The following is a 13,788-nucleotide window of genomic DNA, read 5'->3' as shown; positions in this document are numbered from 1 at the left end:
GAACACTGAACGATTCAAGCCAGTGTGTTTTCTTTAAGCTCACCTATTTCACATTTTGGTGTTGCTTAAGCCAGCCATTTGCTTTGTCGACAGCGTTGGGTGAGGTAAGATACAAAAAAGCATCATGCTACAAAAAAAGTGTTAAATTCAGCTTTCATGACCTATGGGAACACTGTTCCAAAAATAGATGCATGATTAACCAAATAAATCACCAAGTGCAACCAGAGAAGAGAAGTAATATATTTGGAGACTCATTAAAATTAGAGCATTGAAGGTGCAAGCATTTTTCCCCATGCTGCATATCAAAATGCAGATTTAATGTTTTTCTAACAAATCATATTACACACACTGTACATAATCCATAAGACACGACATTTCAGACATTGAAATCATACTCACAAAAGGGATATAAATAAATATAAAAGACTTGCCTAGTTTTTTTTTTTGCCTTGACTAGGTTTGTAAATGTACGCAAGATAAGATACAAGCGAGGCTTTCTTGTGACACTGCTGTCACACTATATTGCATTAGCAAAACTGCAGTTGCATTATTTAGTCGATAATATGCACATTTCTGCATTAAGTATGACGCGGTGCCGCATAGGGCTTTTCTTTTAGCCCACTTGAACATGCAGACCTTTATTCTGCAATATTTGTTTGAATCTTTTCACTGCAGAAAACGTCTGCAGTTATGTCATGAACATTGAACTTATTACTACTTTTTGTCTTGTATGCATCTTCTCTGTCCCCATTTTATTACATTGCACATTGTTATTTTACATTATCACTATATCATACATGTGTTATTTTTAGTTGTGTATTCAATTTGTATAAAACTATAACTATGACCTGCATGTTCATAATTAGCCCAAACCGCCCCTCAGTGTGTTCTCCAGGGTCTCTTCATAAAGCCAGCTCTGTGTGAACTCCTGACTCTTGTCAATCAGTTGGAACAGTCGAAGATACTCCTGTGGATATACGTGGCCTGTCAGTATGTCCTCCGACATGCCCATTTCCGATAACAGCTTACTCCCACTATCTGGAGACCACAGACTAGGAAAAAACAAAAGACATAAGAAAGGGAGAATAAGCAAGAGGAAAATAAGGTTTGATGTGTTGACTGAAAAAGCCTACAATACATTTATAGTAAGGATGCACTTAGTGGAGGACTTAGACACACAAAGAGCAGTTATTTGATGCAACATGTACAACGTGTTGACTATAGACCTGTCTCAAGAGCTTTGTAAGCGTGTGTTGCTTACTTGAGCCTGTCAATGAGCTTGACCTTCCGCTGTACCAGACACTGTTTGATCATCATCAGCAAAGTTGAAGCATTAGAAGGAGTGAGGCCTGCAGAGAAAAGATCAGCCCGCGGACGCAGACGCACCAGGCACAAGTGGTCATTGGGAAGCTGAGGGGAGAAAGAGGCAGCGGATGAGGGGAGAGGTTTTATTAAACAGACCATAACAATCAACTTTGCATTGCTGTTATTGAGTTTGCTCTCTTCCTAACCATGCCCTTGTTCTTTGGGACTCTCTGTTTTGAAGACCTCGCAAATGACTCCCAGGGTTCCTGCACAGAGAGAAATGAGGAGGTTGACCACTAAAAGACTCTTTTAATCAGGTTCACCCTCTTTTAAAATATGTGCTAACATGGAAGCTTTAGTAGCATAATCCCCGACATTAGCTTCAAGGAAGTATCATGAAACAAAACTCTCCAACATGTTTTTTTTCAACTTTCAAATACTTTTGTTTTTACTGAAAATAAACAGTTGTTGGATGTCAACCTTACTGGTTTTATTACATTTGCACAATCATCAAAAGGTATTGTGTCATGCTTCTTTATATTGTACCTTGTGTAGTAGTTTGATATCACAGGCCATCTGCCAGAGTACACTAAAGGCTCTGTAGCGGCTCATTTCACCTGGACGTGACATCATTGTCTGATGGAGAAATAACAACACACAATCGGATTATCAAATAGTTTTAGTTAGCAGACACAAGTCTCCCTCAGCTTTAATTAGTGATTGTGTTGTCAGCAGCAAAATGACAATTTTCAGGGAAGATCTCTGAAGCTGATGATTGACAAAGGCTGTGGTTACACTTATCCAATTGATCAGGCATTGAAGTCTCATGTGGGGGGACACATACGTAGACACGGCTGAATTCCAATCTGGTGCATCTGATTACTAAAGTTGTATTGAAAAGACAAGTGAAACCACAGCCTCAGTATAAATCTGAGTTGAGTTAAAGCTGCCTAAAATGAAAACAAGAATCACGAGCATGGATGTAACACACATGCAGGTTTAAATGCTCTTGTTATTTTACCAGGTATTCCTTCTCGCTTATAAGGAGGTTGAGCTCTACTCTTCCGTATCTGTAGACAGACAGCCGTTCAAACAAAGCGTAAACCATCTTCAGCAGCATGCTACGCCCGTTACTCAGAGGCAGGATACCGACCACCTTCACTGGGATGTCTGGAAAGACACAAGCATGAATATATTACCAATACATTACATATGAAATTCAGAATGCTTATTCAGTCATATGTTATTGTGTAAAAGCTACATACAAAGTCATTACAATGATGCAATGTGATTTTTTTTTTTTTACACATTTATCTAAATGTTTGAAACCTTTGATTCACCAAATGTGGAGATTAAGGTAGGTAAGTAGATATACATGGTTAGAGAACTCAGGCAGACAGACAGACAGACAGACAGACAGACAGACAGACAGACAGATCTGTTTGCAGCCAGAGGCTCAACAAGAGGAAACCTCTTTGCATTTAGGAAATTGAGGGATATTGAATTTGCAACACAGTATTGTCTTAGTTTTCTTTTCTTCTCACCATCAGTCCAGCTAACTTCTGATATTCCCAAGTCAGTGAATAGTTTGTCAGTAAACATCGCAGGGGGTTTAAGGTGTCCACCGGCAATGGGGTCTAGTTTGAAATAGTCACAGTGAAGTACTTCCAGCTGACCATCAAGACGTCCTTCCAACTCCTACAACAAAAAAAGCTTAAATATTTCACCAACAACTACATAAAAGAAAATGAATAAATTATCAAATACAATTTAAAATATATATAGTCTGATAATTAAAATGAATAGAACTAAGCGTAAAAGGTACAAAAATTGTTTGATGCATAGCAATGTTTGTGTTACCTGTAGATCAGGTAAGAAGGACCTATTCCCTTCAAGAGCCACAACTCTCTGAGCACCAGCATTTAGCAATGTCCTTGTCAACACCCCAGGACCTATGAATATCAGACACAAACAAAACCATAAATAAATTGTAAATTCACAGACAAGACTAATGAAATGGGGACAAACATATACAGTAAATGATAAAATTGCATATTTTTCTTTATTTCACCCAACAAAACACATATTTGGTTGGTCTGTCAATATTTGTACCAAATAAAGATTACATTTACATTATTAAACAAATACGTACCTGGGTTAACTTCAAAAATAACACTTTTAGCATCTTCTGGACTGAGATGCTGCGATACCAATTCCGCTACGTCTGGGTCCACTATGAAGTGTCTATGATCTTTACAGGCTTGAGCACGCCGTACATTCTCCTCTACCTTGCCAAGCTCCAGAAAGTCATGCCGGCAAAGATGACGACATTGGCCCTGGAAAAACACAGAAACGCACTTGAAAAGTAAAACAATTGATATGATCATATGTGGAAAAAGCTTCATGTATATTAAAAAAGTCAAATTTCTCTTTATTATCTTTTTAGGCTTACAACACAAAACACAAGATCTCCATCAATACTTGGATTTTCTCCTCACACAAAGGGGTTCTTGGAGCCATGAAAACCTCAATTATTACACAGTGTTTTAGGATAGAACCAAATGAATTGAAACGTAATGGTCTCTGATGCAAACTGTGAGCATTGCCGCAGCAGACATAACAGAATACAGGAAACTAGAATGCAGCATAGATAAGAATACAACAAAAAAGAGTCATCATCTAGGCTAATAACAGTTGTCTTGGGCAAAACATTTTGGGCTGAGTAGATATATGCATTTGTGGGCCTCTACAATAAAATGATCAGACCTCAGTGAAACAAATATTTAAAAAGCTGATCATCAAAGACGACTGCCTACCTGTACAGCCACAGTAGACAGGTTCCTGTGTGTGAGTGCTGAGGAAGTGGATGTCCTCTGTGCACAAGGCTGTTGGGAGCTTGGCCCAAGTGTTGGGCAACCAGGACCCGAAGAAACAGAGTCCAGGCTGTAGGTCCTTTGATGAAGCATAGGAGCCACAGGGACACGCATGCAAGAATGACCTACAGAGGCTAACACTGCACTGTGCAAACAGGACCTACTTATGATGCTCTGGCAGCAAGCAGAGCGCATCAGCTCCACCGCTCTACAGATCTGGGTAGACATGGTGGACCTGTAACTGCAGCGAAGATTGGGTGGAAGTTTGAGGGACCTCTTCAATCGGCCATTGCCTGGAGGAAATGGGGAGGGAAAAGGATCAATGCTGTTAAGATTAACAGCAGACATTGCAGTGGCAGCAACATGTTACCATTATTAAATGACACTTACGTATCTCACTGTTCGAGTTGCTAACCTGACGTTTTACTAACGTATTAAAAGTGCAGAGACCGTGGATGACATATATAAAACACGCTTTAAATGTTGTATGTGATTAAGGTAATAACAAACACCATGATAAATATGTTCTACTGGCACGTAAGGAGGTAAACTTTCCTATCAGTCTAACTAGAGAATCGTCCCCTGTCCTACATCTCGTAGATTCACACACTTTGGTCATAAGTTCGCCCAGAGGTAACGTTACACAGTAAGAGACAGTCTGTTGCATGAAAGCGTTGAACAGTTTCATAATACTAACAATATCAACTGTGTTAGCCAAATGGCTAGCAACACGCGACCGTTAGTTACAACTACACTGTTTTAATTTCGTTATCTGTTAAAGCAGACATACCTCAATGAAGGTTTAACTATATTTATCCCAATGTAAGCACCTTGGTAATTTAAAGGTGGCTATTGTCTGTCCGTTCGCCGGTACAACTCCGTGACATTGAGTATCCGACCCTCCACAGTTATTTTGGCGAGTCTCGTGGTTCTGCAGGCGCATTTGAATGTCGTCATTGACGGGCGACTTCAACGAAGGCCAATCAGAGAGTCCAGGGAGAAATCCAGGAAGTAAAGATGTAAACAAAATAAATAAAAAGGAAAAGTAACTTATCGATCACGCATTACGAGAAGCATATACATTGCCAAACAAAATATATAGATAATAAAATAAAAACACACTTAACAGAAAACACTATCTATAAGCATATTAGCATAATGTTGCTACGGAAGTGGAAGGCAGCGCTGTCAAAACCGCACCACGCAGTCCTGCCCTCTCCGGTCAGTCTCTCTAAGAGGTGAAGGCACCATCGCAGTGAGATCCTCCAGCCTACTAGCTGTTAATATGGCGCTTGTCGAGACAACATCCAACAGGCCCTATCACCTGGTTATCTTCGGAGCCTCTGGGTTTACAGGGCAGTTTGTGGTGGAGGAGGTGGCGCGGACTACGTCCGAGGGTCCGAAAGGAAACCTGAAGTGGGCCGTGGCGGGCAGGAGCAAGCAGAAGCTGGAAAAAGTTCTGGAGCAGGCCGCCGGAGTCCTCAGTATGTATTTAAACAATCCTATTAATTGTGCCGGATTGTTTCTAGAACTGACGGTTCTGCAACAAGGATAGCTTCTCAATTATTTTTGTTCAACTGAGACAATGTAATATGCAATGATATTGTATTTGGTTAGACTGCACATTTTATCTGATAGATCAAGAATATTGTATTTCTAAAGCAAAGGTGAATTGCTTAACTCCGACTCAGCATGACTAATCTATGTGAACTGCGCTCGCTGATAGCGATATTGAACACGAGGCACAACGTACAAGTAAGGTTTGTAACAAAAAGAGAACCATTTAATTTACGCTATTGTTATTTCGAAGGCTTTCAAGTAATTAATTTATCTATTTGAAAATTGCAACAACAACAAAAAGCCTGAATCTCAATATCCAATTAGAGTCAATTTTGATGTTTTTCTTTGATTTTCTGTTTCACCATAATCCAGAAATTCAGTTAAGTACACAAAACAAAGAAAACTAGAAATTATCAGTTTCAAAACCTGTATCCAGCAAACAGTTTGCCCTTCGCTTATTAAATAACTTAAATCATTAATGAATTTTGAAAACGTAGTTAATTTTCTTTCGATTAACTAATTAATTAATCAAAAGAAAATTAATTCAGCTCTTACATATATAAATATTTTCAGTCGTTGCAATTTAATATTTACAGAATATATTTAGTAATTTTTCAGTTGGATCATTTGTATCCATGCAACACTCTAAACATGGAAAATTAAGGCTAACACCAGACCAGGACCAGGGAGCTATTCTGATGTCATGATAGTAATGTGAGTTTCCAGAGGATTAGATTGTTATTCTGTTGTCTCTTCAGGGATTGTACACAGTTGGTGGAACAAATCTGCTCACTGTACAATCCCCCTTTATGACTACACGCGCACACACACACACACACACACACACACACACACACACACACACACACACACACACACACACCTACACACACACCTACACACACACACACACACACACACACACACACACACACACACACACACACACACAGACAGACACACCCACACCCCCAAACCCTCACACACAAACGCACAGCTTTACAAGTCATTCCGTTAACACTGACACATCTCTCAAAAATAGCAAAGTTACACTGTTGCAAAAAACACTTTTATAGTAGTTGCAAGTCTTTTCTTTTTTCATTATTTCGGCCACTTATTTTTGCCAAATAATGTGCATGTGTGTGGTGTTTTTATATTGTCAACACAATACACATGATTAAGATGGAAAGATAAGCAGTATGTGAACAACTGTTTTTTTTAACTGTGTGCAGGCATAGCACTTAAGAAACTATCCTTACAGTGTGCATGCGTGTCGTCTACGTGTGTTTGCAGGTAAGCCCGAGCTCAGATCAGAGGTGGACATCATCGTGGCAGATGTAGAGGAACCAAACTCCCTGATAGCCATGTGCAAACAGGCTGTAATTGTTCTCAACTGTGTGGGACCTGTAAGTGGAAGCCCGTGATTGTGCTTCTTCAACACACACAGAACCTGCTCTGTCACATAACACAAACTTCATTCTACAACATTGACATTTTAGCGTCTACATTTCTCATCAGTGTAGCTCAACATGTCTCTCTCTCACTCCTTTTTTTAATTTATTTTTTACATTTTTTTTACACAGACTCACACAGAGAGAGAGCAGCCTTCATTTATACAATGAGGGCCACTGACTTACAGAACACAATAAGTTGTATTGTCTTAAAGTCAGAATGAAAAGAGTGTTTCCAGAACAGCTTTGTGTCCTGCAGTACTTTGACAACTTGGTTTAAACTCAGGCACAAAGTTAAAGTAACAAAGAATTTGACTGTATTGTCGCTCTCTTCAGTGTTTTTGTATTGGTAATTTAAAGTCATGGATGTAATAATTGTGATACATTTAAGTCAGTATTCTGTAAACCTTACATTTTGTATTAGAGTCTAAGGAACAGGAACAAGGCGTGTTATATAGTGAGAATTTACCTTGCTCAGCAAGTTGGTGTGTGTGTAGTAATACTGTAATCATCAGTGTACTTACAATCCACCAAATGACACAAACAGAAAGCCGACTGTAAAATTAAACATGATTATACAAAACATAAGACTACACAATTAACAAGTTCACATGATTTGCCTAGCTACATTCTGCAGTGTTTCATTCTGTGTTTCTATGTGGAAAGCCAGTGAGGGATAATTTTTTTATTGCAGCGCTGAATGTCAGGATGCCTGTATGGATCGAGATCAGGGGGATTATGGCGAGCAAGATACTAACAGGTTGCGGAAGAAAAAAAAATGTTTTTCCATTGTTATGGTTTCTTCACCAAATATGCCTCACACAACCTTTACACTCGCATTGTACTGACAATAAGATAGGATACCTTCAGGGTTCCAGTGTCCACCGTGATATGCAAGACAAGAAACTGCTTTATGAGGTGGTTACCCAAGACATTGTAGATAAAAGCAGAGATTGAGAAATGCTTCTTTAAATTCTTGCCATGTCGGTGTCACCGAATGCATGCTATATGCATTGCTTCTCTGATATCAGATATGTGCTGCATAAATGTATAGGCAAATATATCAACGGCTAATCAAGTTTTGCAGGTTTTCTTCATCTGAAATAAGTGTCTTTCTCCTTTTCATGTGAGGAGACTCATTAATCTAGAAGCTCTCTCGACCTACATGAACCATAGTTGATCAACAATCAACCAAAGTGTGTGAGAAATGAGGAAAAAGTGGAACTATGCATTAATCATTGTGTGTTTGTGTGCGTGTAGTACAGGTTCTATGGCGAGCCAGTGGTCAAAGCCTGTGTGGAGAATGGAGCTCATCACATTGACATTAGTGGAGAGCCTCAGGTATGCTCATAGTGCTGTGTGCACAACATCATGTTGTACATACTGGAAGGTCATTATAGACTATTGATTATTTCAGTTATCAAGTATTCTACTATTTATTCCATAGATTTATTGACTGAAATGCACTTTTGATTTATTTTAAAGAGACATGGTGAACAAAGAAGAAAATAAGATGAGCCTCTCAAAATTAACAACTGATTGGTTTTCATAGAACAATCTAAATTGTAATTGTTGTAAAACACCCATGTATGGTGTTTCTATTGGCGCTTTTACACATTTGTGTACATTTCTGTCCGTATTCAGTTTCTGGAGAGCATGCAGTTGAACTACAGCAGCCAGGCAGCTGACAAAGGTGTGTACATCATAGGCAGCTGTGGATTTGACTCCATACCTGCGGACATGGGAGTCCTCTACACCAAAGACCAGTTTAAGGGTACGTTCTTATTGATATGCAGAAATGCACATTAAAAATAGTTCAAAAGTGCAATTAATTATTAGTTAATTGTTCTGTGTCCACAGGAACACTGACTGCAGTGGAGAGCTTCCTGACTGTCGGCTCAGGCGATGATGTATGTAACTACATTACTAATAAATCCAACCAATGAACCAGTTTTTGTTTTACCTTGATTACCCACTTTTCTCCTCATTTCTGTACACTAGTATATTTATGTAAAATTTCATTTTTATTCTCCTAAAATCTGTTGTGAATAGTTATTTCTTTGTTTAGGTTCTCCTCCTTTTTATGCTGCCTTTTCCCTCCACGTTTTCTGCCTTTTGCATGTGTTTATCTTTCCGTCTTCCTCTATCAGGGTGGATGTATCCACGATGGTACGTGGCAGTCGGCTATCTACGGTTTTTCCGACAGCCAGAAGCTCCAGAGTCTCAGGAGGAAGTTTAATCACAAACCTCTCCCTACTATTGGCTCGAAGCTTAAACGCAGGTATGTAGAATAGGAAAAGAAAATTTAACTTTTTCTAAATGGCACTTACACAGCCAGTTTATTAATATTATGTAGAACATGGTATGTTTACAATCAAACATAAATGTAGGCATATCTAAACATTAAAAAAAAGCCAGTATGTCATTACTGGAGACCTTTGCTGTATCTTACTCAACCATGAAAGGATAGGTTCCCAATGTTTCAATCTTTCTTAAAACAACACTAGTACTGAAACACAAAGGGAAACTATTGGAAACTAACGACTGTGACTTTGCAAGCTACCGTCTTGATTTGGAAACACAGACTGTTGGGGCAATACAGAGATCAATATTTGAGTGTTTATAAATGACATTAGCAACATATCGGCCCATATTATTTTCAAACTAAATTAATATTTATCTATATAAAAGTCTAAGATATTCATTGAGCAGGAAGTCTTTCATTTGGAAAGACAAAGTTGCCAGTGCTTGTCAGTGGACAAACTATAAAGCCACACGTTTTTCAAATGGCCTCAAACATAACTTTGGTATTTTGGTTACTGTCGTTACTTATCAGCCGACATTTCCGCTCATGTTATATATGTCATAAGTTGGTAACAGCTAATAGCATTGGTGGATAATCATTTTTACAAAGGAAACATTGTTTTGGGTCAGAGTTCAATCCCACCATCCTTTAGTAGTTTGGACTACGTTTTAATGCTGTTGAAGGTATCGTGTTTTCTCAGAGTGTATTTCTTTGTGTGTGTATTTGTAGGGGATCCTTGTTCTTCAGTAATGAGATCCAGCAGTATACGGTGCCGTTCATGGGCTCTGATCCCTCCGTTGTAAAGAGAACTCAGCGCTTTCTGGTGGAGGAACATCAGGCTAATCCGGTCGGCCTTTATTTTCTGTGTTTTCTTGACATAATATTCCTCTAATGATTAACTTAAATAATTCTTAAAAGCGTTCTTGTAAAGAAGTCATGGAGACTTTACTGTGTCTAATTTCAGTTTAGGTTTCACAGGTGACCAATTAGGTTTTTGGGGCAAAACTGTTTTTGAATTTTTCAATGCTGATCAGGAAAATCATGCCCACCTATTCATCTCAATAGTATTAGTTTTTACTTGCAACCTTAAGTGTCATTGCGGTGTAAAGGCACCTTTCGTTTCAGGTTAAGAAGGCACTAAAATCAGCACTGTACATTTATTACTGCCTCTGCTGTGTTTGTCGAGCATTAAATAAAACTTATATTTATTTCAGGTTCAGTATGGAGCGTATGCAGGAATAGGAGGAATTGGCAACATCATCAAGCTGATGTTTGCTGGCATGATGTTCTGGGTCTTAGTCAAGTTCAGTTTTGGACGCAATCTACTAATTAAGGTAAACAAAGATGGCATGAGCTGACCACAACTGACTACTATATGATTGAAACTTAAAAGTCAAGTACACTTACTGTGTTCTGGGAAATGTTGAGACTCTTACGTCTGTCTGTTGTTTTGTTCCCTTCTTCTCAGCACCCAGAGTTGTTCTCCTTTGGACTCTTCTCCAAGGCCGGACCGACTAAAAAGCAGGTAAAGTGCTGACCAGGAAAAAAAAAGGCTTTTTGTGGTTTAGTTCATACACAAATGCATTTAGTTTTTATGGTAACGTATGCTGAAGAGAAGATGCTCTGTATTGTGATATGTGTGTGTTCATGTTTGTATTAGATGGAGGAGTCATCCTTCCAGTTTGCTTTCTATGGAGAGGGTTACACAGTAGGACAGGACCCCGCCCAAGAAAAACCTAATGGGAAGATTTGCACACTGGTTCAGGGTCCAGGTAACTGGAAATCTTAGAAGCAGTTTGGCTTGAAATATTTTAAACCCTGCATGAATGCAGGAATAAAATGTAAAAAACTGCAATAATATGAACATCAACTATGTTAGTTGTTTCTATTCAGGCTGGTTATGAAGCAAATCAGAAACGGTAGCCAGTCTGGCCTGTTTATCACCATCCTTGTTGTGTCTTATTGTTGTTCTATTGGGTTTTTTTTATTACTCAGAGTGTGGATATGTGGCCACACCCATCGCTATGGTACAGGCTGCTCTGACAATCCTCAATGAACCCACAGCCTTGCCCAAGACGTAAGTTATCACACCCCAAATCCAATGGCTCTACACCCAAACACAAACGCAGCACACAACATGAACTACTTAAGGAACAGGTGTGTAGCATTGGGAGGAGGTCTTCATCACAGAGCCGGCTGCCATGTTTCTACAGTAGCCCAGAAAAGTCAAACACTGACTCTGGATAGGGCCAAACTTGATGCCTCAGTCAAACGTTTCAAATATTAAAATTTCTCACATTTGGTCTCTCAGGTTTTATATTTTTTAGGTTTCTGAAAATTAGGTTACTCCATATATACAGGCACATGGCCGTAGCCCCACAGGTACCGATTGATTGAATCCATGATAAATCAGATGGAAAATGTATATTCATACAATTTATTTTAATTGACTAATGGTACTGTGAAATATAACATTTAGGAAGTGAGAGTAAGCTTGCATAGGGAAATGTTTTCTCTACATAATTGCTACTGTGCAGAGTTTGTTTGCCGTTTATCATTTTATGTTAATTAATGCACAAGCCACATTTTACTGTCTAGTGTATAAACAACCATGTAATCTAAGAATGTCACTTTTTTTTTTCCAGGGGAGGAGTTTATACTCCAGGAGCTGCTTTCGCAAAAACCACACTGACGGACCGCCTCAACAAACACGGCATCAAGTTTTCTGTCATCTAAAGTTTGTCCCTCCTCTGATGCCATACTCCAGGTTTTCTCAGCACTTACTAATTTGCATAATAACTGGAAAGTGAAATTTTGTTATTTCACCATGAGCACCTTGACTAGAAATGCAGTGCACTTTCAGATAAAGTTCTAACATCATCTTTGGTGCAACTTCCTGCATTTATCTTTTTCATTTGGTCAGAAACTGACTTAAATGCACTAATAACCTTCTCATTGCAAAACAATTAGCACAGCTGCAGCAGTGTGTTCTCGCCAAGGACAGGAAAATTTTAGATTTGTGTGAACAGGTTTAACATAGTCGTCCACGAACATGATAATTTCTAACGACAAGAGGATTTTGTCCATGTTGACTTTATGTAGTTGTTAATCACATTTGTACTTAATTGAACAGAAATGGATTATTAGCAGTCTCTCTCTACCACTGTAGACCATGAGGAGGTAAGAAAGAAAATGCTTACCAAACGTTTTCATTTTACAAAAGATTGGTTTGAAACATTTTGTGCAGACAAAAAATGTAATTAAGACCTAACAGTGTATTCATAAAATGATACTATAGCCACATCATCTGGATGAAGTATAGTCCCTTCTCAGTTGCAACACCTTCATGCTGTAGTCAAAAGGGCATTAACTGCACAGGACTCTCCATTATTTAATAGCAACAGTATGGCAGGCTGATGGCTTCATGGTATAAAATGTAGAGATCCTGGACAATATTCTCCATGGCTGGATTGAGGATTAATAAAGGATATTGAATTAGTGCTTGAGTTGTTATTGAATTGTGCGTCTGCGCACGCACGTACAAGCTTGTCTTTCCTGGCCTGTTCACTAAAAATTGTGAAAGCTTTGTTTTTGATAGTTAGGTTTGACTATCACAAAATCATATTGCATTCTTTGAGCTTTGTCAGAAAATGCATCTAGTTCATGCACAAAATGGCATGTGCAGTTTTGTTCAGTGTGTGCAATTTGTCTCTCTTGTGGACTGGAATTGTCTTATCCACAAAGTGATAATGTTGATGTCCATGCTTGTTTATCTTGTTTGAGCGTTATGTGCATGAAACAAATGTTTGGGGGTTTTGTTTTTGTGTGCTTTGCTTTGGACTCATGAATAAAACCAACTCTGCAAGAAAGAAGTCTTGTTTTATGTTCAAAAGCTTTCCAGAACTTGTTTTACATTTAATTTAATGTCTGGGTGTTCCTATAGTCTCTGGGTTGAGGCATAAAATACGCCGTCCATGATTTGGAATCCCACCTTTCCCCATGTATCATTTCCTGTTATTGTCCCGTCAACTCTAAAATAAAAGGCATAACCATGCCACAGTGAAACCAAATGCCAACACAGGTTTCACCGGTGATCATTTTGCCTTCATAATGGGATAATTCAATTATTTTGTGGTTGTCACTGATGAAAAGCTGTGTCTCGGTTAATTTCATGGGCTTAAGATTGTTTTGTTTAAATAGTGTAATAAAATAAATGTAGTTCGTCAAAGCAAAAATATTCTCATGTGCAAATCTAATCATCTATTCCCACCAGGTAACAGTGAAATCCTGCCAA

At 38.7% G+C, this 13,788-nt stretch overlaps 2 protein-coding genes across 3 annotated transcripts; one reads left to right on the top strand and one right to left on the bottom strand.

The window, feature by feature from the left end:
- Positions 1 to 236: 236 nt before the first annotated feature.
- On the bottom strand, positions 237 to 5,106 carry tfb2m (transcription factor B2, mitochondrial). Of its 2 annotated transcripts, none has more exons than XM_068574112.1 (10): positions 5,009 to 5,099; positions 4,122 to 4,471; positions 3,458 to 3,641; positions 3,166 to 3,257; positions 2,850 to 3,003; positions 2,327 to 2,475; positions 1,852 to 1,941; positions 1,512 to 1,571; positions 1,262 to 1,410; positions 237 to 1,052 (listed from the first exon to the last, which is right to left on the bottom strand). In XM_068574112.1, exons 2-10 carry the CDS (start codon positions 4,404 to 4,406, stop codon positions 863 to 865), a joined length of 1,353 nt encoding a protein of 450 aa, XP_068430213.1. In that variant the 5' UTR covers positions 4,407 to 4,471; positions 5,009 to 5,099; the 3' UTR covers positions 237 to 862. The 2 variants fall into 2 exon arrangements, with proteins under 2 accessions (XP_068430213.1, XP_068430204.1); XM_068574103.1 differs by having other exon boundaries at positions 238 to 1,052; positions 4,969 to 5,106.
- Positions 5,107 to 5,301: 195 nt separating this feature from the next.
- LOC137794962 (saccharopine dehydrogenase-like oxidoreductase) lies at positions 5,302 to 13,366 on the top strand. Its single transcript, XM_068592175.1, has 12 exons — positions 5,302 to 5,662; positions 7,032 to 7,144; positions 8,450 to 8,530; positions 8,834 to 8,963; positions 9,050 to 9,099; positions 9,340 to 9,470; positions 10,224 to 10,341; positions 10,709 to 10,828; positions 10,963 to 11,019; positions 11,155 to 11,266; positions 11,490 to 11,571; positions 12,140 to 13,366. The coding sequence occupies exons 1-12, from the start codon at positions 5,464 to 5,466 to the stop codon at positions 12,228 to 12,230; spliced, it is 1,284 nt and encodes a 427-aa protein (XP_068448276.1). The 5' UTR covers positions 5,302 to 5,463; the 3' UTR covers positions 12,231 to 13,366.
- The last annotated feature ends 422 nt before the right edge of the window (positions 13,367 to 13,788 follow it).

The sequence above is a fragment of the Clinocottus analis genome, unplaced genomic scaffold (assembly GCF_023055335.1).
Source record: "Clinocottus analis isolate CAN_PGR_092001 unplaced genomic scaffold, fCliAna1.0.p SCAF_1, whole genome shotgun sequence".
Taxonomy (NCBI): domain Eukaryota; kingdom Metazoa; phylum Chordata; class Actinopteri; order Perciformes; family Cottidae; genus Clinocottus; species Clinocottus analis.
The sequence above is the reverse complement of the archived record's forward strand: the minus strand, read 5'-3'. Positions and strand labels throughout refer to the sequence as shown.

What these genes read in the sequence shown, in the direction of transcription:
- tfb2m (XM_068574103.1), bottom strand. Translation starts at nt 4,406, where the DNA reads ATGTCTACCCAGATCTGTAGAGCGGTGGAGCTGATGCGCTCTGCTTGC. An exon ending in TATTTTTGAAGTTAACCCAG is followed by an intron (nt 3,258 to 3,457) that starts GTACGTATTTGT and finishes TGATATTCATAG; the next exon opens with GTCCTGGGGTGTTGACAAGG. An exon ending in AAGCTCATTGACAGGCTCAA is followed by an intron (nt 1,053 to 1,261) that starts GTAAGCAACACA and finishes GTTTTTTCCTAG; the next exon opens with TCTGTGGTCTCCAGATAGTG.
- LOC137794962 (XM_068592175.1), top strand. Translation starts at nt 5,464, where the DNA reads ATGGCGCTTGTCGAGACAACATCCAACAGGCCCTATCACCTGGTTATC. An exon ending in ACATTAGTGGAGAGCCTCAG is followed by an intron (nt 8,531 to 8,833) that starts GTATGCTCATAG and finishes GTCCGTATTCAG; the next exon opens with TTTCTGGAGAGCATGCAGTT. An exon ending in CCCACAGCCTTGCCCAAGAC is followed by an intron (nt 11,572 to 12,139) that starts GTAAGTTATCAC and finishes TTTTTTTTCCAG; the next exon opens with GGGAGGAGTTTATACTCCAG.